This window comes from Trematomus bernacchii, unplaced genomic scaffold (assembly GCF_902827165.1).
Source record: "Trematomus bernacchii unplaced genomic scaffold, fTreBer1.1, whole genome shotgun sequence".
Classification (NCBI taxonomy): Eukaryota; Metazoa; Chordata; class Actinopteri; order Perciformes; family Nototheniidae; genus Trematomus; species Trematomus bernacchii.
In genome coordinates this window covers 7,849,626-7,877,585 of record NW_022987342.1, presented here as the reverse complement: position 1 = coordinate 7,877,585, position 27,960 = coordinate 7,849,626, and the positions used below count along the sequence as shown (strand labels likewise).

General features: G+C 41.2%; 1 protein-coding gene across 5 annotated transcripts in view; it reads left to right on the top strand.

Moving 5' to 3' along the window:
* rptor (regulatory associated protein of MTOR, complex 1) overlaps positions 1 to 27,960 on the top strand; it is a 219,666-nt gene that overhangs the window by 58,616 nt on the left and 133,090 nt on the right. For all 5 annotated transcript variants that reach the window (XM_034130268.1, XM_034130259.1, XM_034130240.1 and 2 more), the window contains exons 5-7: positions 7,107 to 7,265; positions 8,813 to 8,959; positions 19,420 to 19,595. In XM_034130268.1, coding sequence (XP_033986159.1) covers positions 7,107 to 7,265; positions 8,813 to 8,959; positions 19,420 to 19,595 — 482 coding nt within the window. The remainder of the gene's footprint in view (positions 1 to 7,106; positions 7,266 to 8,812; positions 8,960 to 19,419; positions 19,596 to 27,960) is intronic.

The window sequence follows — 27,960 nt, the reverse complement described above, 5'->3', positions numbered from 1 at the left end:
AAGTATGAAAGTATTCATTGGATTAAGTTCCATTCCTTTACTGCAAGTCTTTTCAAACACTCATACACATTGATAAAGAAAGGTTTATGACTCTTAATATTATGAATTTTCTTCAAAGTTTTCAATGAGTATCTCCAGTGTTAGGAAGACATATTTCAAAGATGTGCAACAGGTGAATTTGACCTTTCAGAAATAAATCTTAATGGTAGCTTGAAATGTTTCTGGACGTTCTGACTTACATCTAGTTGTTTTTCTGTCACCAAACACTTTTGTTGCATTAAATGCAGCCGGATGTGTGTGACAGCCAGAGAGGCTCCCACTGCACCTTACAGCTTATTTTTAATTGCATCTTGAAGGCATACGGTTCTTTGAAAAGGTTGCCTGTTCCGTTGATGTGACATGATGATAAATGGCGATGGAGCGAGCGCAGAACGCACCTTTTTAAAAAGAATGTGTTTCCTGTGGCAATGATGCCCCTCGTCCTTCATTTAAGGAGATGATTCACAAACACAAGCCTGTTCTTTGAGGGAATTGTCATTGGTATATTTAAATGAACTCTCCTAGGTGTCTTCTCATACATGGGCCATTCTACCGAATTGGACCAAAGTCAGGTTGGAAATGTTTTGAAATTTTGTATGTTTTTTTCCAAAAACTTTGTCCATATATATTTTGTACCATATCTAAATTACACATATCTTGTAAAAGAACCGTACATTTTATATCGTATTTTCAGACTGTATTGGAATGTTCTTCCTCTACCAAAAATGGTCACTACCGAAACATAGTAAATACACTAGTAAAATAGTATTATATTAACCTGTTAAGATTGTTTTACCTTCCCTTCTCTAACTAGTATTTAAAAAAATATTTCTTGAGGGTTTTCACAATTAAATTAATAAAAGTGAATTTTTAATCAAATTTCAAAATTCAATTTATACAATCCATAAAAATCATAATGCAAACTTTCTTTGTAAAATGCATAATACTGATCATATTGATTCCAGAGTTGATGATTGTTGAAATTGAACATACATTAAACCAATCAGTATCATATCATTTTAGTTGATAACTCAATATACTTAATTTTTTACAAAACATCCACTGTTTCGGTAGTGACCACAGTATTTTGTTCTCAAGGTTGTATCATATTCCCTCAACCTTATTGCTTAATCTTGACTCATAGCATGCCTTATGTTGAAGTGTGAATGTTTGAAGCTACTGACCCAGAATCAGCACTTTAGTAACAGGCTGAAATAGAGGGGGATGAGGCTAGAATGCATGATCTGTTTGGTATTTAGAGCAAAACACTTCATAGACATGTTTGTTATATATCTGAGACCTATAATATATGCCTAACAATAGTATAATAAGAGACCTTTAAAGTAACACAATGATTTTCAGACTTTAAAACACATTTATTTCAAAACTATGGGATTTACCTGCTTACCATTCCATTTGGTCACTACCGAAACGATCATGTCAATTACCGAAACGTTACCATATGTTTCGGTAGTGACGATTCTAGCTCAAATTGAGCATAACTAAAGAATGCTAGCAAGTACATGGCTAGCATACACGTTTCTGAAGAGGTTTACACACATAAAAACCTAATACTTTGCTTAAAACCCCGAAAAAGTTTACTTAATTGAAGATAATATATGTTTGGTAGTGACAATTCTTAAGGTTACACGCAGATGTTCAGATTTTGGAACAGATTTATATCAAAAGTATGGGATATAGCTACTTGCCATTCAGCCATGAGGGACAGGGATGCAGAGTCACTGCCTAGTCAAAAATGCAGGGGTGTGGCTAAAAACCATGCTCAGCCATTGGACTAAAACCCCTTGTGTTTCGGTAGTGACATGAAAACTGTGGACATGATTTTTTGAGTATAGTTTTTTTATTAAAAAATGATACCCACAATAAATCTAAATATTCCAACTTCTGTTTGAATCTAATCATAAAGATCTTCCAAATACACCATTGTACAACATTTTAAAAAATGTTTTAAAGGTGGGGTAGGTAAGTTTGAGAAACCGGCTCGAGATACACTTTTTGTTATATTCCATGGAATGCTCTTAACATCCCGATAGCAATGAATATCTTAAGTGCTTTGACAAAAAATCCATAACAAAATGTCATCTGTGGAAGCCGTAGTACTGTAAAAAGCACGACCAATCGTTTTAGCCGGCCCGGCTAAAATAACTGGATGGCCTACCTGCCTGTCAGCCTTCCATCTGTGCACAAACTTATCTCGTGCCCTCATTGGTCATGTGCGCGTTCGTGTGTGTTGGAGGAGGGGCTCTGTAAGGAAGTGGCAGATTTTCTCCGGTTGTGTATTTTCAAATTCTAGCCATCTGGAGCCGGTTTCTCAAACTTACCTACCCTACCTTTAAGTGTTATTTACAGAGATTGAAATGTAGATGTCAGGGTTGGGGACAGCTACTTCCCAATAGAAAGTACCCTATAAATGATGTTTTTGTATATATTAAGCTTAGCTTATCACATCTAATTTAATGCCTTGTGTTTAAATAGACCATAACATATTCTTAGTAAATATCTATGTCTGAATACTTAATTGTTTTGTTAAATAGTTTTTCTTGTTGTGGGACCGCACTTTGTACAAATTCGGTAGAATGCCCCACGAATGTTCTTAATCTCTCCACACCACTTGAATAAAATATTCCTGACTGTCAGGAATGTAAATGAAAAGCTTTGCTAAATCATCTAAACACATTTGGGATTGGTCTGAAGTACAGGCAGGTAAGTGTCAACACTTGTCCCACCTGCCTGTTCCCTGCTCTATTTCCTCATTACATTTGACACACTCTTTCCAAAAGCGTACCTCCCAACCACCCACTTCTTCCCTAGAGCTCTGATTTCAAATGCTATACCTCCATCACTGCAGGCCCCTTCACTAACAGCATTATGCCATTCAGATAGCACTTGATATCACCGGGATGTGTCTCTCGGCATTCAGGCGCTCTGATCTGATTATGCCCAAATTCAATCAGCTTGTCAGCTCTGATATCACACTGCAATTCAAACTCATCCAGATATGGGAGGCTGAAATGTGGCATCTTTGATCAATGTCTGTTCAGTTTGGCCTCTGTAGAGTTTAAACTACAAAAATCATACACTACTGTCAAATAGTCATAAAAGAGCTGGTTTAATTTTGATATAAATTGTAAACTGTCTTAAGATGACGTATGCTGACATCATGCCGTACCCGGAAGAATCAAATGGACAGTGACGTATCTCCAACGAGGCGTTTTGGGGAGGTCTTTTCTGTGTTAGAGTTTTACTCGCTACAGGGTGTACTTTGAGGGTTTTGACTCTGCACACCGTTTACATGCATAAAAACCTTCATAACACACAAGGGGACGGGTAATAACCGGAAAAGCATGACACCTCTCCTTTAAATATGATGAAATGTACTGCTATGAAGGAAGACTGGTCCCCTGTTTAAAACAATTCCGGTTCTTCTTGCATTTGGGATAAAAATAAAGGGGGATATTTTCTTTCTTTGGAGACTTTTTAATGGGATTTGTTTTTATTCCTACGATCAGATTTTGATTCGATGGGTGAACTTTTCTCTCTCCTCAACATTGTTTCGATTTATTTTCTCGATTTTGTGAACGTTTTGCGAAAAGTTGGGCTTAACACATGTCTTCTACTTTGACTCAAAGCCATTTGACAGGAGGCCGGCTGTTAGTGAGGTAACAGCAGGGCCTCGGTGAGTGTGATTATGATTCAGACCGGGCTGCAGGGTGCTTCTCTGTTACATAACCAGCTGACACCTCTATGTCCATCACGCACGCACGCACGCACACACACACACACACACACACACACACACACACACACACACACACACACACACACACACACACACACACACACACACACACACACACACACACACACACCACACACACACACACACACACACACACACACACACACACACACACACACACACACACACACACACACACACACACACACACACACACACACACACACACACCCACACACACACACACACACACACACACACACACACACACACACACACACACACACACACACACACACACACACACACACGAGAGAGAGAGAAATGAAGAACCACAAACAGATGCACACATCCTCTGTCAAATATTCTTTTAGAAATTCTCAAGCAGCTTTTCCACACACTTCTAAAAGCACTGAGACTGGTGATGAATGATCTGAAGTGACAGAGAAAACAATTTGACAGCAGTGCAGCAACGAAGTTGATACTCCTAAAACTTGGTTTGTGTTTGTTTGTATATTGTAGAATATGTGCTTCAAAAGGCACTGAACTGCCTCATTTGTAAAACAGTTTTATACAAGAGGTTTCCAAAACTGCTACAATATTATGTCATATTGTTTACCCTGCCTACTACCAACAGCTTGTTCAAAGTTCACACTTGGAAGTGTAAAGAATGCTTTTTTACCCACAATTTACACTTGCTTATGTAGCTATCCTATAAATGCTCTCAGCTCTTTGGGTTTATGCTTGAAAGCTAAAATCGGTTTCAACACGTGAAAGGCTTTTCGAAAGGTTACGGTTATCTGTTGTTGTTGTATCTTTCAAAGCACAGAGTCTTTCTTCAATGTTATATTGGAGCTTTGCAAACAAAATGTCTCCATCGAGTGTGCCAAATCCTTAGTCACTCCATAACTGAGTCACGTACTTATTTTTGGGCTTCTCAAAACAGAATGCACGAAATATCCCCAAAACTCAGCATACAAATACATTGTAACGATGTAATCCCTTGGGGAAATGTTTGAGGCAATGCCTTTTGTTCAATTGTATTGTTCCCAGTAATTATTTCATAAACATTGAACACGTAAAAAAAAAGGTTGTATATTCGTTGAAAACAAAACCAGACATTACATAAATTCCTCTTTTGTCCTCGAGACAAATTGTCATGTACTTATTTTTGTGCATAATTTAACTGCTTTCCCCCAGTAGGTTCATGGAGTTTTGCGGAAAAGATTTTCAGATGCATTACATTTTTTCTGATTCTGTATATTTGGGTGCTTTGCCTTCAGGAAATGTTTCCTCTAGGGATGCACCGATGATACATTTCTTGGCCGATGCCGATGTTAAGAATAACAATTTGGCCGATGCCGACGTTTTAATGTAATTTTTTTTCCACTGTTATTCCACTTACTGCCAGGAAAAACAAATAATTGTTCTCGCAAAATGGTTTCAGTTTCAAAGGCTGAGCAAGTTGGTTATTATAACATCATAGTACGCTGTTTGTTCGTTGTTATAACATCATAGTTCTTCCTTGTTTTTGAACTTTTCGATGTATTAAGCTAGAAAAAACTCTTCTTTGCCTCTTAACCACACGCAGGTCAACTTGAGAAGTTCTTACTTCAACATCATAATGTACATGTTATTGCTGTGAGATGTCAAACACATGACCATGACCTGAGTCTGCTGCATTCCCCTTAAAGAAAATGTGTCATTTTTTCCCCATTGTCAACCATAGAAATACCTGTAAAATGAGTAGTGTGTTTATGTAAGACCCGGCTGGATCACACAGACTCATTGCAGTCAGTACTGCTCTCACAGAAAGCCTTGTGACGCACACATGAAGAAAAGATATATAGGAAACATGGGGTGATCTACATCTACCCAGCCTAATGTGTCACATTCTGTAGTAGAACACGTCTTTGTTTTCTCACATGCACATCTTTTTCCCCCATGGCTTTGTTTGCTATATGTTACATGCATTTTAAAACCACCAGTACCAGCAGTTATTGCGTCATGTACCATAATGAATAGAGATGTAACGCATGGTCTGCCCTTCTCCCAGCATCCCTTAGGATTTGCAGGCATACTAACTGGCAAATGTGTTGTGTGATTGAGTTTTTCATTAAACCACAGCAATACATATTTACGAGGCATCTTTGTGGCTTGAGCTAAATGGCAACATGTTAGAAAGAATGAAAAAGACTTTACATAATGTCAAGCTTGCAAGATATTTGTTCAGCCAGTAAAAGGTATGTTATGTAGCAGACTCAATAGAAATAATTTACCATTATCTGTGGTTAAACAATAGCAATCATCTTATGTGCCGTGACTGTGATGTAGGCTACAGTAAGATTTGGGCAGTGTCAGTGCGTTGCTATGGTTTTTCAACAGTTCCTTCTTACGTTTTTAGTGAGGGATAATGTGCAATGAGCCGGTCATTCATGTGATGATCAGGATCCCAAGAGCAACGTACATTGAAATGACGGCAGTACTGATGGAGGTTTTTTGTAAAAGTATTTTCAAATTCTCTTTTCCATTAGCAGACTTGAATCACTGCCAGAGCCCACACCGTGTTCCTGTTAGTGTTTACTTCCTGTCTGTTTTCTTCTGTTGATTTCTCTGACGTCCAGCGCTCTTTTATTCTCTTTCCTTCTCTTGTTCTCTTTTTCTTTTCTTTACTGGGGACGGTTTAACCATCATGAATCGTAAATGTGTTTTGTTTTCTCCAAAATATAAAAGTGAATATTCAAAAATGATCCCATGGTCGAGATTGCTATCCACAGCTGACGTTAAAATGATTTCTTTCTGCGTATTGACTGCACATAGTCCCTTGAGCCTCCTTTGCAACGGTCTGTTCTCCTGAGTAGCAGTCTGTTAGCGATAATAAACAACCTCTGACCAACCTTTGACCAATCAGAATTGAGTATTCAACTTAGCTTTGTAAAAAGCTGTGTTAATAAATTACGCACACCTTGTCTAGTCAAAGATAGAAGTTATTTGTCTTTTACAGTTAGATTAAAAATGATCAGCAATTAATCTATCAATCAAATTGTATTTATATAGCCCAAAGTCACAAACTACTCATTTATCTCAGGGGTGTGCAGCATTGGACACTTGTAAAACTCCAAAGAAAACCAACAATTAATGGGGAAAATGGAAGAAACCTCAGGGAGAGCAGCAGAGATCAAATATGATAACAACAAAGACAATCCAAATGACTTCAATGATATTGTGTTAATAAAATAAACGGATCATTGTTATTTCAACAATCTTTCATGCTAAAACCGCCCTCTCTTTTCTCCTGTTTCTCCAGGCGCGTTACAAACAGAGCCTGGACCCCACAGTGGACGAGGTGAAGAAGCTGTGCACGTCGCTGAGACGCAACGCCAAAGAGGAGCGGGTCCTTTTCCACTACAACGGCCACGGGGTGCCGCGGCCCACCGTCAACGGAGAGATCTGGGTCTTCAATAAGGTAACACACACAAACGAGAGCAGTAGCCATTGACATCTAGAACCTAGAAACCCTAATTATCTGTTGCTGAGATCACAAATGCAACTATAATGTGATTAAGGAAATAATCAAATGAAACACTACTCTCATTAGTTTGCCTAGTCATATAAGGAGCTCACATGGAGTGGGAACATCCGGTCTTATGTAATCATTTGTATTTGAAAGGAGTTGATGGCACTTGTAGTTACTTCACTAATGCATGGAGAGCTGTCAAATTATGAAACCATAACAAGGTCAAATCTTACTATTAAGCAATGATTGGTCTGTTTGGGATTAACGGCGTGTTACAAATTACGAAATAGGATCATTAACGGCGTGTTACAAGTTACGAAATAGGATCATGTGAGAACTTGGACAATTAATATGGTGAAATGACTTAACAATGAACATATCATAATCATATTGCAAGTTGAGAGACATTCGACTCCATTTGTCCATGGTTGTTCTGAGAATGTAGCTATCGACCCTTTTGAAGGCTTCAATACAGCAAGATTAAAAATGTGTTCAGATTGGCCATCAAATCTAGACCACCGTTGAATTAGGCCCTCCCTGAGACCTGGGATGTTACCTTATACCTGCTGCAGGGTTTGGGTTACAGACCATATATCTGCTGTAACGTTGGGTGTGTCTTCCAGGATAGATTTTGCACCTTGTGAAGGAGGTTGGTATAGCACCCGTCTAGACGTTGATGGAGCATTGAGGGATCAGGTCTTGGAGCCATAAACAATGATTGCCTCAACGATTGTCCTGATCATATTAACATTTATTGCATTCAGCAGGTCATATCGTCATATTTTGTCCACTTTAATGCTACCGCCCAGGCTTTGGCTTTCTGAGATTGGAAGTCTTTCACATATTCCATGATGTATGATATTGTGATATATAATGTATGTCCCAGGTCTTTGAAATCATTGACCAGTTTGAGAGGGGTTTGTGCCGTTGAGATGAACTTGATGCAGTAAAGCCCCCCCAGCACCACAGCAGCTAACTGCATGCTGTGATGTTCGGGTTGGGACTTGCAAATCAGACATAACATCTTGAGTTTTTCATGTCCCTGTCCTATAAGTAAGCACCCACTCACAATGATGCACCGCCGCTGTCTGGGCTTACCCTACCTCCATGTCCTCAGCACACCCCCGGGCCTGATGTCCTCTTCTCCTCCCTTTCCCTCCATATTTCCCACCTTTATACTTATTTCCTATATAATGTAATCAGTAGGGGATGGATTTGATGTTTGAGCAGTGGTGAAGAATGTCATTTTCCATTAGGTAACGGGTATAACACCTTTAGCACTGTGGCTATTGGATTCCTTTTATACTCATTGGCTCTTTTTGTATCCTCATCATCCTCTCTCACTCTCCCTTATTATAACTTCAACTGTTTCTCTCCCGCTAAGCTCACACTCTTCATCAAACAGATGACTAGTTAATAATTAAACACAGATCTATAAAAGTGAGTTTTCAGCAATAACACCATGCCTCATGTTCCTCTTTTTTTTTCTCCATCAGAACTACACCCAGTACATCCCGCTGTCCATCTACGACCTGCAGACGTGGATGGGGAGCCCGTCCATTTTCGTCTACGACTGCTCCAACGCAGGGATCATCGTCAAGTCCTTTAAACAGTTCGCCCTGCAGAGAGAGCAGGAGCTGGAGGTGGGCAGCACACACACACACACACGCACGCACGCACACACACGCGCACACACACTGGTTTACGACATGTCACTGCACAGCAGCCATGAATTAGTACAGGGGTTGTAATTGGACAAATAAAGATTAGGTGAGTCATACAAACACACACAGCGCGCGTAAGGCAAACAGCGGGAAATAAACCGCTGGTATTTATGAGTTATTAATGGAATAGTCAGAGATTTTTCACCTGCAAACACAACGCGGACACATGTACGCTCGTATTATATTTACGAAGCAGACCCAAGTGGTGTCAGTCATGGCGTGTCGAGTCATGGTTCTCCGCTCTCGGAAAATCCTTCCGTGCAGTGATCCAGCCAATCAAATGGGCAGCTGGCTCTAAATCATTGAGTTTTGGTTTAGTCTTGGGATTACACACACACACACACACACACTCGCAGATACACACCTCCACCAGCCCCAGTGCCTTCAACACTTCATCTTTTTATTACGTTTTCTCTCGCTTTCTCTCTCCAGGCTACGGCATGTTATGTGAATACCTAATGAGACGGCTCTGTCATTCATCTCAATTATTCATGCAGAGGTTTCAGCCAGACTGTAGATTAGCTGGAAAACGAGGGAGAGAGGTAGAGGCTGACAGTACTGAGTTTGGAGACTGGAGGTAGAGCGAGAGTAAGGAGGAGATGGTGTGAACGCTGTGTTACCCGTTACAGTGAGAGGTGAAGGCAGCAGCCAAACTAGTGAGTCGCTGCAGTATTTGACAGTGTCGGTGCTTCCTCTCCTGCTCTTCTTCTCTTGTGTTGTTGTGCAGAGGTCACGTAGGGGCTGCACCATCCACGATAAAATCACTGCTTTGTTTTTGCTAAATATCATCGTTATCTGATTTCAGGAAATTGAATTGATTAATGTTTATTCTGCAACATTAATTATATTTCACTGGTTATGTAAATAATCTTATACACTATCAATGAATAATGTTTTACTGTGTGATTTCTTAAAGGATCTATATCAAGTACTTTTTGTGTGGGAGAGAAACTCCCTCAGTAGGGAACACAGGGATTTTAGCCTTTGCAGACCATTTACATGCACACAAACCTATATGACACACTAAAGGAAGCGTAACACTCAAAAAGGCTCTAGGTTCTTACCTAGAGGTGGCAGAACAACTTTGAATTATTGCTATGCTTCAGAGTTTTGACACATTGACCATTTTTAAAAGCAACACGTTCACAATTTTAAAACTACATTCAAATATACATGCAATACTTTTGGCCAAAGTACTGCATGTTGAAAGTGAACTACCCCCTAACCTTTTCCCTGGAGCGTGTACTTTGACACAAATAGTATGAGTAGCGAGTATAGGTAGGTGGTTTCAAATGGACCCAAGCTGAGGAGGTGATGGTCATTCTTTTGTAACAGGTTGTTGAAGTGTTACGGGCCGTCTCCACGGCAGCGTTAAAAAAATCTTGGAGGTGGGCGTATCTGAGGCTTGGGGATTTTTTTGCGATCAACCAATCACATGAATCTCCCGCCCGCGACATATGAAGCCAAAAAGCCCGAAGTAAACTGGATATAAACTCCCCAAAACAGGCGAAAACCTACCACTGTCTCTGCCACCTCCCTCCATGCCTGGCTCCTCCGGTTTATATCCCGGTAGGTCTGGTCATAAAGCACCGGGTGATTGATTCGCTACCGCTAATTTCTCCTCCACGTTTTGGAATATGAGGAAATGACCTGCGGTATTTCTCTCCCAGCATACACGCCGTTTGATTGGCTAGAGCTTGAACTGTCAGATTTGCGTACACGGGATTTGATTGGCTGACGCTTCCTCCTCAGCTTCAAAAGTTGAACATTGTTCAACTTTGGATCTTGAAAATCCTGAGAATCTCCGCTCGCCTGCCCACAATGCATTTCGGCGAAAGCGAAAAAAAGTGACGTCACCCCATTCAAAGTGAATGGGCAGAAGCGTTTCAAGATTTTTTAACGCTGCCGTGGAGACGGCCCGTTACTTAGTAATGGGCCACTGTCTGTTGTCAGTTAAATCACTGTAGTCTATCCTAAGCCATAAGGCCTGGGAGTAAAGATGGTGAAGTATCTCTGTGTAAGCATAGAAGACCTTTTGGCAATAACTGAATATTTATGAGAATCTCACACAATCTCTATTGATATTTTGAATGGACATGGATGTTAACTGCAACCAGTTTTCATTATGACCAGCAGAAAGTTTGTCCCAAATCTGTGTGTGTGTAAAATGCAAATCCACAAACAGATAATTGAGATCAAAAAATGCATTTTTGATTTACAAACAAAAATTTGATTCACAAATGTCAGTTTGGAAGTTGTCACTACAAGTTATTGTCATTTACTTGAAATCAATTTATACATTTTGAGTTGTTTTGCAAGTGTTTTACATTTACAGATTAAAACATTTCCACAGCAATTGTCGATCAGTTCACACAAATAATAACGACACAAATCGACCTCTTTCCCTCATCGCTGCACAAAAAGATTACATGAAGGTTGGACCTCGAAGCTTCGAGTGTTTTGGGAGGGAAATAAACGGAAGAAGTCCCCTGGTTGAACGTTGCATAACCTCCATAAGCAATTATATTTGTTCTTATACCCGAGTGCCTGCCCTTCTCACAGGAAGTGTATAATGGGTGGAGGTAATGGAAGATAAAGAGAGAGGCGCTGACTTCCGGAGACTTTTTAATAATGCAGGAGATGATCCAAGCAGGGAGTCCCCACGTTTCACACACACACACACACGCGCACGCGCACACGCACACGCACACATGCACATGCACACGATTCCCATAGCACGACAGGCCTGATCGCTACAGGGACTATATTTGTTTGTTGATTCAGAAGATTTAAGATTAGAAAAATGATATGAAGGAGGATGATGATGGCATGATATGAAAAGAGGAGGAGGAAGAGATGGAGGAGGAGGAGGTGGTATTTTCGCACTCCTCCGCCGCACCATACCAACCACCTCCTACAGTTGTGTGTAGATGACGCTCTGAGTGCTCTGTTATAGGGCCACCTGCTTCCTTTTAAATATCTCCTCACTTCCTGCCTGCACTCAGCAAACATGCTCACTGCATTAGCCGCGGGGCTAAAGATATTTGTGTGTGTGTGCCCTGCAGCATTCAGCTAGGACATGCCGGACGCTGTGTGTGAGGTTTGTTTGTGTGCATGTTGTGGCTTAGATGTTAGCGTTTCCAGGATGCTCACATTAAGCCTCCTTCTATCATCTTAATGAATAATGAATGCGAGTGGCTTTAAAATGTATTGCTGGACTAGAGTTGCATTTTGGGAGGACGTGCGTGTGAAGGCGTGACTGTGCTCCTGCTGTGATCAAGTGTCTTTACATCTGAATCCCCCTCCCTGTAGGATTATATCAATTAGCGTCACTCTTTAAAGGGAAAACAAACCGGAATCCTGAGCATTTATATTGTCGCCTGATATTCCCCCTGGAAGAGAAAGAAAGGGAAGCTGTCGTGGTGATTTTCATGGTAATTTGCGAGATTACAGTATGCTAATGTGATAATTACAGGGGATGCTCGGCATTAATCAGCTTCGGCTGGCAATGTCTATCGTCAGGATTACTGCGGCACGCCGGCACCTCCAGATTCCGATCAGGAGACAGTTCTCCTCAGGTTGACACATGGAGAGGCCTCTGAAAAGGCTTTGTTGGTGATGTCTGCCTCTGAGAGTGCGTCGACTTCTCCTCATTAGACCCAGAAGAGGAATGTTGTTCTAGGAAAGATTGGCACAGATCCATCCGCACGACTCCCACTCACGCCTGTGAGCGTTTCAAAGAGAAATAAAATATGCATGTTGATTTAAAAAAAACAAAAAGGAAACGCATGCACAGTTACACACTTTATCACACGCCCCTATTAATTAAGACTATTCTTCTGTATTTTTAATATCATGATGTATTCATGTGTGTGCAGAGCTTCTTATAGAGTGCTCCTGTAAATGCATAATGTCTCACAGAGAGATCTGAGCCTCAGCTGCTGCCGCCTTTTCCCTCCACTTATTATAGAGTCAGCTAATGAGTTATTGGACTAGCAGAGAGCAGGGAGGCTGTGCAGTATATACAAGAGCAGGGAGGCATTACATAAATCTACAGTGCCTCATCACAAGGCACTTCCTGCAGTTTGATTAGTTTAACTGGAAACCGGATTGAGCATGGCGGTCTTATCTATACAAACTGACTTTACTTTCTGTTGCTTTTTTCCAAGTCCTACAGTTAAAAAGCGTATTTTTCAGTTTTGTTTCCCGGGCAGCCTTGTTGGATATATCGTTGTGTTTGTAAGACGAAGGCGTCCCCTCAGTGCTTTCCTCCAGTAATGTGGTTTTACCCCGGCTTGCATCAGATACTCAGCTGCAGCACGCAGTAAGCTGTGAGGCAAAAGAAGACTATCCCTTCAGGAGTCATGCTGTTACTGCTGGGTGTGTGGTTTTGTCTACTGCTGTGATTTTCAACTTTCAACAATTATCTAGCCCCCAGCTTAGGATAACTAATTAGTCGATCAACAGAAAAATAATCGCAAACTGTTAGAATAACTGATAAAAAATTGTCTGAAAAATAGTTTTTTCTGTCTCACAAATGTTGAGCTTTTCTGCTTTTATATCATATCAAAGTCAATATGTTTGCATATTTGGAGACATTTAAAGACATCACTTTGGAGTTTGGAGATCTAGGAACACATTATAAAGAAAAAACTATAAATCAATCTAGATTTAGTCTGCTGATTAATTGATAATGAAAACAATTTTTATCGCGGGCCGTAAGTTGAAAAGGTTAACAAGTGCAACAAAAAGGATGGATCCCCCAGACAGAGGTCCTCCAGACAGAGGCCCCCCAGACAGAGGTCCTCCAGACAGAGGTCCCCCAGACAGAGGTCCCCCAGACAGAGGTCCCCCAGACAGAGGTCCCCCAGACAGAGGTCCCCCCAGACAGAGGTCCCCCAGACAGAGGTCCTCCAGACAGAGGTCCTCCAGACAGAGGTCCTCCAGACAGAGGTCCCCCCAGACAGAGGTCCCCCCAGACAGAGGTCCTCCAGACAGAGGTCCTCCAGACAGAGGTCCCCCCAGACAGAGGTCCTCCAGACAGAGGTCCTCCAGACAGAGGTCCCCCAGACAGAGGTCCCCCAGACAGAGGTCCCCCAGACAGAGGTCCCCCAGACAGAGGTCCCCCAGACAGAGGTCCCCCAGACAGAGGTCCCCCAGACAGAGGTCCTCCAGTAATTGTACCTGTGGCTCCTGCTGTGCAGCAGATGTGAGTGCAGACAGTCAGTGTTGTATAGAGGGACAGATGGCCAGTTCTAACTGATGGTAAATTCTTCAGGATGTCCAAAGTACAGTAGGATCAGACAGTGACATCAGAGGGAGTTTCTGTCACTTTGCAAAAGTAGTCTCTGGGAAAGCCAGTTGACTGTCTCTGCTCTACTGTATATGAAATAACTCATGTTGTGTATGTCTACACATTCTTATATAATTGTTGGTGTCCTTTTTACAGTGTGAGGGCTTTCAGTGTTCTCTACAGTCGGTGCCAGACAGTTGTTTCCCTCTGTCCCTCTGCTCAGCCTGTATGCATGTAGCCCCAGAAGTGTTTGCAAACACAGAAAGAGTTTTAGCACTTGAAGCAACATTTCCCACTGCGCTAAACAGCTGTTCAGGGTCTCTGCAGCTCTTCAACAGGTCTCTGTAACAGCTTGCAGTTAACCGCCGTGCTTATCTTCAGTGAGCTAGGCTAGTAGTATATGATCATAGTATTCTTATACATCCAGCACAAATGTTTCAGAGCAAAATTCAATTGGGAAATTTGTAGGCATTATAAGTATTGAAGACTGGTTGTCTTTTGAAACAAGTTGCACATTTTCCAGCTCAAATCATTCAAGAAAAATCAATAAAAGATGACCAAAATGCTCTCTCACTCTCATATTGAGTCCAGTTTAATTTCAGAACGCCCGTATAATTTAGATATTATTTTATGACAGATAGCCGACTTTGTTCACAGATCATCAACTTTTACTAGAACAGAGTAGTGTAGGCTGCTGCTAAAAACTAAAGGGAGGTGAAATGGAACACCCTAATATCTATCAGAAGCTTAAACTAGAGACCCAGACACAAAACTGAAAGTATTTTTAATCTATACATCTAGAATTAAGAGATACAAATATTTACAACCTTAAAAAAACCCTTACACTAACTAAATAACCTTAAACTAAAGTAATACACCATAACAACTACATTTGTAGTGCCTCTAAAACCAACCAGCTGCTACAGTAACCCCCCGCCCCCCAAAAACATCTTAATCTCTAACTGCCTGCAGCGGTGCATGAAACTGAGTCTCCAGATAGGCAACAGCCACAACGCTGTGTGACCCAAGCCAAGCTCTTTGTCTTGCTTTCCATCTGCTCAATAAAGTGAGGAGGGTTACATTTTATTATATTTCTCTTAGGTGGCACTTTCATCCAAAGCGGCTTACAGGAAGTGCGGTGCAGATAAAAAGTAATAAAATAAATGTTCTCTCAACATGCTAAACCTATAGTGCATTGGCTTCAAGTATCCAAAAATGTCTAAATGCCACGTACAGAAGGGAGTTTGTTTTATATTAGTAACTCAGGCTTGCTTAAAGGGCCACTGTTTAGTATTTTGGCGGTCGATGAAGAGAAAATGGAAAACAAGCATTCGTAATTATGTTTGTATTCGTGTTTAATCATCTAAAACTACGAATTGTGTTTTCGTGTCTTCATAATGAACACTTTTCAACTATACAGGGAGTTCACTATGTTGCACCGCCATGTATCTTCAGTGGCCGAACTGATACACAAAACTCTAGCTCTAGAGCGACTCCCCAGGAGTGAGCCGGGCCATTGAAACACATTTTTGTAGCGGTAGTTTTACGCTTCAGTGTCACCAGTGTGACGTCATTTGGGCCAAAAAAATACTTTTGCATACTTGCATTGGGAAAAAGACATCTGTAAATCAATGAATAAGACATTTTGTGGTAAATCAACTACCAAGGATAGATCGATAATTCCATCTTGGTGACACTGCTGTGATGCAGCAGTTTGGAGGCGGGGCTTGGTGAAACGCAAATGTGCATTCTCTATTGGCCTAGAATCTCAGAGGGTCCGGATATTTTTATACTCACAAGTCAGGCAATTTTGGCTTCATGCGCCAATTAGCAAGTTTCATAGCAATGAACAGGGTCCCGCCTCTAGAGACACTTTGGCTTTGTTACTTTAATCACACTGTAGTTCTCCCAAACGCTTATAATGGTTCATAAAGTAGTGTTACGGTGTAGATTGCCTCTGACAAACAGGACCTATAGACCAGACTAATAACGAGCGTTGGGAGAGCGAAGAGGCTGCCAGTGTTCCGGCGCTGTTGGGGTTGTTAAGAGAGGGTTGGGGTTGCAGTTGGGGGGGTCGCAACTTGCTCAAGGACACCCCGGCCGTGCCAGTAGTAGCGCTTATCGAGCTACCAGTCAACACTCCATATTTTTGATCCGATCGGGACTTGAACTGCTGACCATTCAGTTCCCAAGGCACGTCCCTACAGACTGAGCTTCTGTAAGTATACCTTTTAAGGTGGACCAGCTTTCCTAATAATAAAGAGCGCTTCCTCGGAGTTATGCAATTTAGAAAAAATGATAACTGAAAATCTCCACTTTTATCAAAATAATGGTTGAGACTGTTTTAAAGAAAGAGGCAATACAAGCAATGATATTACTCTAATCTCTCTCCCTAATCTGTTTCTAAGTCAGTCAGTGATGTGAAAGGGAAGTCTTGCTGCCTTTATCATTAAAGTGTACTTACCAAAAGACACTCCATATCGAACTCCTAGAAAACAAATCCATAGTACAATAGCACAATGATCTCCAAATAGAACTCATCATATTCATCCCTCCTCCATTTTTCACATTTGCAAGTATTGACTGAGCCGTCGCTCTGTGTGGAAATAACCACTCATTCTGTTTTAAGAATAGACAAGAGGCTTTACCACTAAAGACCGCCTGCTAAAGGGGGAAGCAAGAGGAACATTTCCTCACTGGGATCGATAAAACATAACATTATCATAATGTTCTCAAAATGTGTCACGCTGAGCATCAGTTATTCGTTTTTTTTGTGAAAGAACAAGGTGGCAGACGTGCAAAAACTCTAATTTGTATTTTCTGAAATCACATCTTCCTACTGTTTTAATGCACCAGAGAGAACATCCCTTAAAAACAACTCTCATTACTTATTCCATGCTGTTCATAACTGTACCAGAAAGGAGTTTAACTCTTAGTGAGATTTCAATTTTAAATGGTTTTCAATTTTCTACGTGGTAAACACAACACAGCGGCTTCTACGTGGAGAAAAACATCTCCGTTCATAGTAAACACTTTCAAATGAGAATGAGCTCACCCTGGGAACAATGTATACATTCCTGTTCTCAGTGAAGACTGTTGCCTGAAGTGCTCAAATGAATATCAGATTTGCCTTTGTAGAAAAGTTTCTGAGTGTGATGATTTGATGGCAAATCTGAGAAGCACAAACAGCTTGGGGAAATGATGACAACAGCTAGAGCAGGATGGTGTAGGTGTAGCAGGGGGCTGATGCCTTCACCTGTTGCCTTATGGGACATGTGCACACTGAGACTCGAGATTAGTTTTTACTAAGTATGGAGGTCTTCTTTCTACTCCGACCTCTTTCTCTTTCTGTCCTGAACTTGTGTTCAAATCCTGAACTTGTGTTCAAATGTCTTACCTGGTCTCCAGTTCATCATTCTGTCTTCTTCTGTTGTCCTCTCACCTTGCACCCATTGCAGTGTCTAAAGTCCAACTTCCTCCAACACAGTGGTGCAGTGATTACATATTTTTGTAGGGCCACCTTGAAGTTAGCATGGCAAGGGCTCCCTCAACAAAAAGCAATGGGATTTTCCCAGTGGATTTCCATATATTGCAGAATACACGTTCATGATAATGCCACGTTTTGTTCAGCAGGATAAACTCCACATATCACCACCTTTATGATTTATAAAGCCTAAATCCTTCCCATGGCTGCTCATAAACACCACAAAGCTAAAGGTGGCTGATGTTTGGCATAATGACGTTCAGTAGTCTCATTCAGCTACTAATTAGCAACTGCCATACTTTGTCGTAGAACTAAATGTGAAAATATCTTCAGCTTGTGTTAACCTGAGACCTTATTATAGGCACCTATCTATACGGCGCTGATCTAACCAAAATCCTGTTAAACATTGACGGGTCAAATGCAAACTTTTTTTGAGGACTCATTCCTGCACTACTCTATAACGCCACAATGTTGCAATGTGGCACAATGTTGTGGCACAATGTTATGACTATTCTTATTTGTAGTTATATCTAATACACTCCCAGAGCAAACAAGAGAAAAGCAATCTGCACGGTAGAGGGGAACCACATCCACATTTTGCTCAAACACATTTTTACCATAAATGTGTTTGAGCAAAATGGGATGTCACAAAGGGAAGTGTTGGTTGGCTCTGACAGACTTAAAAACTGTCCACAAACGAGTTTCCCTTCTTTAAAGTCTCCTTGTCTGTCCCACAGCTCCTCTTCCCTCTGATCCCTCTGTCATTTATTCCCATGACCAAATGTCTGGATCTAGAGGATTGAAAACACTGATTATGGATAGTTTCCTTAAACAACCCCACTTCAAAAAAATCTGAACTATCCCTTTAATGTTTTGGTCTGAAAACCAGATTCATAGTGAGATCACTTTCTGTGATTGCTGCAGTTTTAAAAGAACAGCTGATATTTCAACCCTTATTCTTTTACATGGACATATTTTGGGTAATAGCTCAGTCTGAAGGGACTTAACTTGGGAAGGGTTGCTGGTTCAAGTCCCAGAATGGACCAAGTACACAGAGTAAACTGGTACTTTTATAGGCCTGTTCACCAAGGCACCAGACCCCCACACTGCTCCCAGGGCTGTATAATAGCTGCCCACTGCTACTAATACTAGGATGGGGTAAATGCAGAGACTTAGTTTTACTGCGAGTACGATGCTGTGTCCATGATGATTTTAACAGAATCGCATTCATTCACTTAAAGGTGGGGTAGGTAAGTTTGAGAAACCGGCTCGAGATACACTTTTTGTTATATTCCATGGAATGCTCTTAACATCCCGATAGCAATGAATATCTTAAGTGCTTTGACAAAAAATCCATAAAAAATGTCATCTGTGGAAGCCGTAGTACTGTAAAAAGCACGACCAATCATTTTAGCCGGCCCGGCTAAAATGATTGGATGGCCTACCTGCCTGTCAGCCTTCCATCTGTGCACAAACTTATTACGTATTTTCAAATTCTAGAGCATTCGAGCTGGTTTCTCCAAAATGATCTACCCCACCTTTAACCTAGGGATCATTCCTTAGTGTAACTCAGGTGGTAACTGTCATGTTTTCTGTGTTCAGGTGGCAGCCATCAACCCCAGCCACCCGCTGGCTCAGATGCCCCTGCCTCCCTCCATGAAGAACTGCATCCAGCTGGCGGCCTGCGAGGCCAGCGAGCTGCTACCCATGAACCCTGACCTCCCAGCCGACCTCTTCACCTCCTGCCTCACCACGCCCATCAAGATCGCCCTCCGATGGTAACGTTATCTCCAACTCTTTCCCTTCTCTCTGCAGCACAGTTTATCACTAAGTATTTACATTTCCAACATTCCAGATGGTACATTCACGATATGGCCTTACATTTATGCTGAAGTAAGGAAGAGCTGGGGTTTTTGTCACCGAACTGTTAACATTTAAGCAGTGTTTTCCAATAATGAGCCCAAACAGGCTTTAAACAGCGAGAGGAGGAACTGGTTATGGTCTCTCTCAGCGGGTAAGACATTTTAAAAGAAAGTTTTCAATATGGATAATTTGAATAACTTTTATCCCCACGATCCCTTCAGTCCTGCTGTGGCTAGCCTATCCTTTATTAATGTCTCTCAACCAAAAATACTTCCACAGAGGAACATTTAAAGGCTATCCCATATATAATGAACTTATTTTTAAAGTTGGAATACTCTTTATTTTACCGTTGTGGATTAATGATCTGCTTGATAATGCTATATTTCTCTGTAGCTTCATACATAAACACACATGTCCCCCTTCACACCAGTACCGCCCTGCTTCTTAAGGTCCTTACACACCGAGCCGATTTTCGGCGTCGATAGATGTCGGGTCGTCAATGAGCGTCGTGTCGCCCTACTCAGATTTCGGCCGTGCCGACACCTTCCGCCGCCGATTCGACATGTTGAATCGGTCGGCCAAAGGCCGTAGGCCAAAGAAATCACTCTGATTGGCTGTTCAGCTTAGCGAATCAGTGCATGAGAAGCGAAACGGAAGTGAGGGACCCAAACAAACTATTAAGAAGGCAAATCTGAGATTTCATTTAACTCCAGCTCTCAACACAGGTTGGGGAAAGCCCCATGAGCTTCTGGCTGTAGAGTGAAAATGGAACGCACACGCTATTTGTTGTTTGTTTATATCACGCAGTCTGTTCTTCTCTCTCGGTGTATCACACAGTCTGTCTTCCGGTTGTTGCCTCTTTTGAATGACGAATACACACTACCGCCGCCTGCTGGTAAGGAGAGTTATTGCCGCTCACGCATGCGCAGTTCGTACGTGCAACTTGGCCGTCGGCTGAAGTCTTTGCGACGTGAGGCGACGTGAGGCGACGTGAGGCGACGTGAGGCGACGTGAGGCGACGTGAGGCGACGTGAGGCGACGTGAGGCGACGTGAGGCGACGTGAGGCGACGTTCCGTCGGGACGTGTTCTTTGGTGTCAGCTTGGTGTGTCCGGGCCTTTAGGGGTACTGTTTTCTCTAAATCCCACGCCCAGAAACCTCTGTTATCCTTGTGTTTGCGCTGATGGGCACTTAACACCTCGTCTGTGTTTTTCTCTTGTGAGGATTTGCCAACATTTCTATTTGTAGAGATAGAATGCAACCCCCACAAACCGTACACAATCGAATACGTATCCAAACAAAACTAGTATATAGCTATATGTAATGTGCTATTTCCATAAGCTATCTGTTTTTAGAAAATGATTTTCACACTGCTAACCAATGCAGTTTTAGTCCATGGCAAAGCAACCGTACCGTAGCATATGGAAGATGAACAGATATTATAGTTTGAATAAATATAAATAGTTCAGACTGAATCTTGATTATCTGAGCTATCTGATTCTGTTTTGAGCCAATTATCTGTTAACCTGCAGTATATAAAAACAGAGGCATTAAACAACTTCCTCCTGAATAAATAAAACAACAAATTGTAATCAAAATGTAAAAGAAATGTAATCACAAATGATGGTGCAAAGTGCAATACTGTCACCGTAGAAACATGTCGTTAAGTTCAAAATGCACCAAAAAAACTTGTCATGCACATGGACCTATCAAAATAACACAATCCTAAAAAAATGTATATCGTTCTAATCAGTTGATTTAAAAAGAACATTCCTGATAGTATTACATTTGTGCATAATTAACTCACAGGACATTACATTTGTGTTATGTTAAAAAAATGAGAATACTTTCCCTGACATTTCTGATATTTTGCACATATTATAATTAATACTGTTTGCGTGCATACATTAGTGGGATTATTAGTGCATGTTGTGTGAACATTGGCATGCAAATATTAATATTATGCAAATGTTATAATTTGGTTACTTTAAAAGAGTACCAGCGTTAATTGGCAACTCCATTTGACTTTATTTTGACATTTAAACATTTTCGTCATACGGTATAAGCATATGCAGAATAGGCATTTAGGAAACAGTAGAGCAGGAGGGAAACACTGTATACACACTGAAAAAAGTTCAAATTTAGAAAAGTAAATGGCGTAGGCTTTAGCGACTTTACTGTTAACCTCAAAGGAAGCAGTTTGTTGAGCTAGTTCGTGGCAGGTTTCTTTGATACTGAGGACATAATAATATGTCCAAACCTTCCTCTGAGCTCCGACCCTGCTCAGTATTCAGCTCTGATAAGAAATATTCAGCTTAAATGAGAAATGTAAACCAACCTCACCCACAGCGATGCAAGGTTGATGATCCCCGCAGAGGACACTCGGTTAAACTTGGTGAAAGATATTGAGGTTAAATGTGTTCGGACTAGGCTGATACAGTTGCATGATGTAAAGCAGCCTGATGCATGATTCAGAGGAGAGTTCTGATGGAGCTTCAAGCTGAACCACGGAGCACACGGGTTGCATCAGACCGTCAGCTGTCTGTGGGGCACCGAGCATGGGGGCTTGCACACCCAGGCAAAGGTGATTGCATCATCTCCGATCCACTGTACACACACACACACACACACACACACACACACACACACACACACACACACACACACACACACACACACACACACACACACACACACACACACACACACCACACACACACACACACACACACACACACACACACACACACACACACACACACACACACACACACACACACACACACACACACACACACAGAGAGATGAATCGTCTGTCTGTTTTAGGCATGGGTACAACTTAACTTGAGTATAATACAAATATTTTCATATATATTTATATGGCTGTATCACAAAAGCCATTAGATAAGAGAGTCACGACGTCCCTTGTGGACTTTACCTGCTTCACAATACGCTCAGATCTCTCTCAATCTGCAGCAGATCTCACTTCTTGCCTCACATTCAATTGCAGTCTTTTTCACACACACACACACACACACACACACACACACACACACACACACACACACACACACACACACACACACACACACACACACACACACACACACACACAGAGAGATGAATCGTCTGTCTGTTTTAGGCATGGGTACAACTTAACTTGAGTATAATACAAATATTTTCATATATATTTAGCTTGGTGCGAGTGGCAGAACTCAGGTAAAATCATAAGGTGTATACTGCATAATAAGTGGCTGTAGTCAACGTGGATCCATCTTGTTTTATTTAAGCCAGAAGGGACCATTTCTGTACTAGAGGGTGGAGCTAGAACAGGGGTGCCCAACCAGTCGACCTGTTTTATCGTTAATGTCCTATAACATAATCTTCCTGTGCCAGAATAATGCACTTCAACGCATCAAAGCTTTGTGATTGGCCGGCGTGACCCCATGTGTCGGGGCGTGGCTGGTGGGCAGGAGTGACAGTCCGCACACACACAAGACCGCAATTATGGCAGAAGCAAAAAAGCCAGAAATATATAATTTTCACTCCGAGTGGGAGGATGATTATTTTTGTATCTATTCCAATTCAAAGTCCATCTGTCTCATCTGCAATGCGAGCGTGGCTTTATCGAAGAAGAGTAACTTAGGAGCGGCATTTCAAAACAGTGCACAACCGCTACGAGACGGGATTCCCTCCTAATTCTGCCCCAGGGCAGATTCCTGTGTAGCTTCAGATCTGAGTTGTCTTATTAGTAAGCCTATTTTATACTTTTGTAGCAACACTATTTTTATATAATGGCAAAGAAAGGGTTCAGCCTTTTCTTTTTTTCCTGTGTCATATGTGGCAGCACTGTTCAATGTTTCTTGAAAACATTACCCACTGTGTGACGTGTGAATAAACTCCAACTCTGTATCAACAACACTGTTGTGTAACTTCAATTAAATACTTATGTGTGTAGATTAGAAAGAGGTAAGATAAAGGATCTGCAGTATTTTATGAAGTATTAATCGTACAAAGGTCAATTTTATACAAGTAAAAGTGTGTATTTACCTGGTAGTAGGCTGTCAGTAAGGGCTACACCTCTCTATTTGGACTGGTAGATCTCGGCAGACTGGCAACTTTAAAAGTAGCTCTCGGTTCAAAAAAGGTTGGGCACCCCTGAGCTAGAAGGTCTTGCTACACCTCTATCCCAGTTGACAGGCTGCCTCTTTAGCCAAGTGTCAATCACAAGGTAACCACGTACTAAATGTGTGCTATTGTCGGGATGGGAATGGAACCTCATTTACCAAATGAACATGATTCTCTATTGAAGAAGATTTGAGACTAACGAGACCATGATTAGGTAAATGTTTATTGAGCGAAGAAATCTTGTTAGAAAAAGGGTATTTTTCCTCATAGACTTCGATACATTCTGGCTTCTTTTGCAAACAAGCGGTGTCGCCCCCTGCTGGACATTAGAAAAGAACGCTTGGTTTTTAATCTGAGATAGGTACTTCCCCCACCTTGTTAAGGTGTGTTCTAACAGAAAGTGGCACTTTTTTCAGGGTACATTTTTTTGGTGGACTGTATTTTTTCAAATACCCTGAACAGCTGTACCAACTGTACGTGAGCTGTAAGCTAGCTGGAAACTCACAGACTGACAATGCTTCTTAGAAGTGTGTGTATATTGTGTGTTTAGCCTACCCTCTGACTGACACAACAAAGTTGGCTAGCTAGCTTGCTAACTTGTATTTAGCTGACAGTTCTGTCCAATATTTCAAAAATGATTCTGAATCTACCTGCTAGAATAGACATATCTAGAAACTCAAACGAGGTGGTACTAAAAATAGTACCAGGTACTATCTACAACTCTTACGTAAAAGAGTGATTGTGATAGAGTTTGGAGTGGTTTACCATGCTGTGGAAATGCAGTAGGGAAAGCACAGGTGCACATAGTTAAATGAATAATGGCTGAATTCGATCAAGCTATTCTGATTTCAAGGTTTTGATATTGTTGATGTTGTTTAGCAGTCACACTGCCAGGGTTTACAGAAATAATTGAATAGAACAAAGAAATGTTTGACCTAATATGACTGCTTTGACAAATGCCTGTTTGATAGTGATTGTGCGTTTGTCCTTTTTTCAAAGGAAAGAATACATACTCATTATTATTATTATTTCAGTTTCCCACTGGAACTAAGCAGCAGAAAGTGTCTTCTATGTGTTTCTATTACCATTATTTCCTTTTTGCTTCAAAACAATTCTTGCAACTTGGAAACATCAAATTAGGAAGAAAGGGATCTCTGTCTGTCACTGTGTTTATCCTCAACATATCTTGAGAACCGTTCATCTAATCCTCTTCCCACTTGAATTGTGTATTGATGAGCACCTTATCTTCCATGCACTACTTTACCTGCTCACATACAGTCTCTCTAAGCTGTAATAATCTGCACTGAACACGAATTCCACCAGCCTGGCTGTGTGGTCATTAAAGATTCTAATCTAATCTATCTGCAGTGCACGAACCCCCTGTGCTGCCATAAATCATGGCTTAACCGTACAGCTTTTTAATAACTGAATTCAGTTTGCTCAAACTAACTCAAAGTAATGATTTAACACATTTTCAACTACAAATTTAAAAGAGGCGGATAAGTTTAAAAAAGTGAGGATGACAGGTAGCCTTCAGGATGTGTCTCACAGCAAGCCGAATGTTCCTTTTCTGCCAGAAATGTTGAAGTGTTGCCTTGATCTTTCCCCGCTCTAAATCCACACCCCACCCTGATTTTCAGAATAATGAGGTCTCAGTATTCTGCCATTAATATTGATATCCCTTACCAACATTTAATTTAGGAGAATTCATTTTTTAAAAGCCTGCTGGACAATATTGACTGTGAGTCTCCCCTCTGCCTCCGAAAATGCATGTTGTAGTTTCAAGGGAAACGTGTAGCATCTATATTAATACATTTCACTTTTTGGAGAGAAATGAATCAGGGGGAATTTAGTCATGTATAACTGAAAAGTGTATGCATTATAAATGAAACTTCCTCACATAGCTCGCACATTTTGATAAACTCATACAGGCATAAATGTTACATGAACACCAACGCTCCAAAAGAAAATATTCAAAGTTATGATGCATTTATTCATAAGTTCATTCAGACTTTACTCACTCAAACAACAACATATTTAAAAAAGATTTGTAAAGATCAACTATATCTAAATTAATGTTGGATTTCTATAAAAATGCAAGCCACAATCAGTTTTTCCTGGAGGAGGGAACACCGTGTGCTTCTGGGAGGGACATTACTAATTTCAGACATATTACACACCTGCCAGGTTTGGTACAGAAAACCAATTTGATTGTGAATAGTCAGAGCGCTGGAGAAACATACCAGCTGTGTTCAGCACCTCCATCAACCTGGCCTCCAGCTTTCCCTGAGACCCGGAGCTCTTTACCAGTCTCTGAAGACCCTCTCAGCACTTCCCTCCTCCCGTCCTTCCCATAGTTTGTTACCGTCTCTCCTGCATGCTTATTATTTTCTAAATAAAGACATGCCGAGCTGTCTTCTCCCTCATTTTTACACAGCCCCAGAGTGAGACATAGTGAGAAAATGAGGAAGGGGTGGGGTGGGGTTCGACAGGTTTAGAGTGGGCGAATGGAGGGATTCACTGATGTGCTGGCTTACCTTGGCTTTAAAACTTTAATGAGATGCACTGAGGGATGGATGATGGGGTTTACGGAGGGAGAGAGAAAAGGAGCGAGGCAGACTGAGTGCATGTGTACCTTTCATTGTTCAGCTGAGCAGAAAATCATTACTGATGGAGCGCCATCTTCAAGGGATTTCCCCACTGCTGCAATGGATGGGGAGGGATAGAGGAGGCGAGCATCTGAAAATAGAGACACCAGGGGTTTGAAGTGGAAGGAAGAAAGAGAAACAACGGATGAAGGGAGAAAAGTGCACGGTGTGTATTTTCGCCATGCTAGGAGAGCAGGCCTCTGGAGTCCCTGATGTCAGTCTGTCTGACGGTTGCTCTGTCAGCACTTTGGACATTACGTTTGGTGCAGTGGTCAAGATCCGCAGAGGGTGAATGCTAATGACATGACTTTAGTTACACTCTTTTCATCTACAGTAACAACACCTCAAGGTTAAAGTGTTGAAATAACCTCTAAACATTTCGACTTTTGATGGAACACCACATTTGCTACTCTGCCTACACTCACAAAAGTCAGTTTCAAACGAACAAGAACTACTAGTACTAGCTACTGCCTACCTTGAGTCAAAAGTAAAGTCACATGTGAGTGACTTCACATTTGTTATTTTTCAAAAGACAGCAAGCTGCTTTATTAAGGGTGCAAAAATAACATTTTTATTTGGAGAGTGTCGTGAAGATAACCAAAATCACTATATTTTTGAACAAATACTTCTATCAATATCGTGACAGTATTGTAGGGTTGACCATTGATACTTTTACAAAAGATTTACATCATGGAAGTTTTGATGAATGATCATCAGTAATGCGGATTTAATGGCTAACGAATAAAGGCAAATAATAGACACTCTTGAACATCAAAAAAGTAAATAATTTCACCTGAAAGCAGCCATTCAAAAACACCTACAAAACAAAACTGCAATCAGGTTGGGTGTAAATTGGGATTTACAGGGAAAAACTTAAGTTGACATTGAGCTCTTGGCATTTCAAAACAAACAAAACAATTTGTCAAGGTTACATCAAAATTAGGTCACATAAGTGCACCTTCTACCATAGACCTTCAACATTATTGTCCCATATTTGGTCTTGTTACCAGAACAGGAAGTAAGTGGGAAAGCCATGGATGCATACAGAGAACTGGAAGCTTGGCCCTGTTCATTCCTATGAAAGCTGCTCAGTGGCATGAAGCCAACATGGAGCGACTGTAGATTCCGTATCTGGGCCCTTCGATTATGTGTCTTTGAGTTTCCCTTAAGCCCCGCCTTCAATCTACCGCTCTCGGCTCAGTCAAATCAAAGGAGAGAAAACAATAATTCTGGATTCGATTTTTAGCACATTTTTTAGACCCTAATGATTTAGCAAATGGGTTTTTAAGTGTTTGTGGGTAGTTTATTTAGCTACAAAAAAGATAAACATATAGGGCAAGAGAGGAGGGAAGGCAGCCATGTTGTATAAACAGTTTTGTCGGAGTGTCATCTGGGCCTTACATTAATGTTTAAACCAAAGCAACTCTTAGAGCAAATATGGTCGTAGAGAAAGAGCCAGTATTGACCATTCCCGAACACTAGAAAGATTATTTAGGAGGAACCTG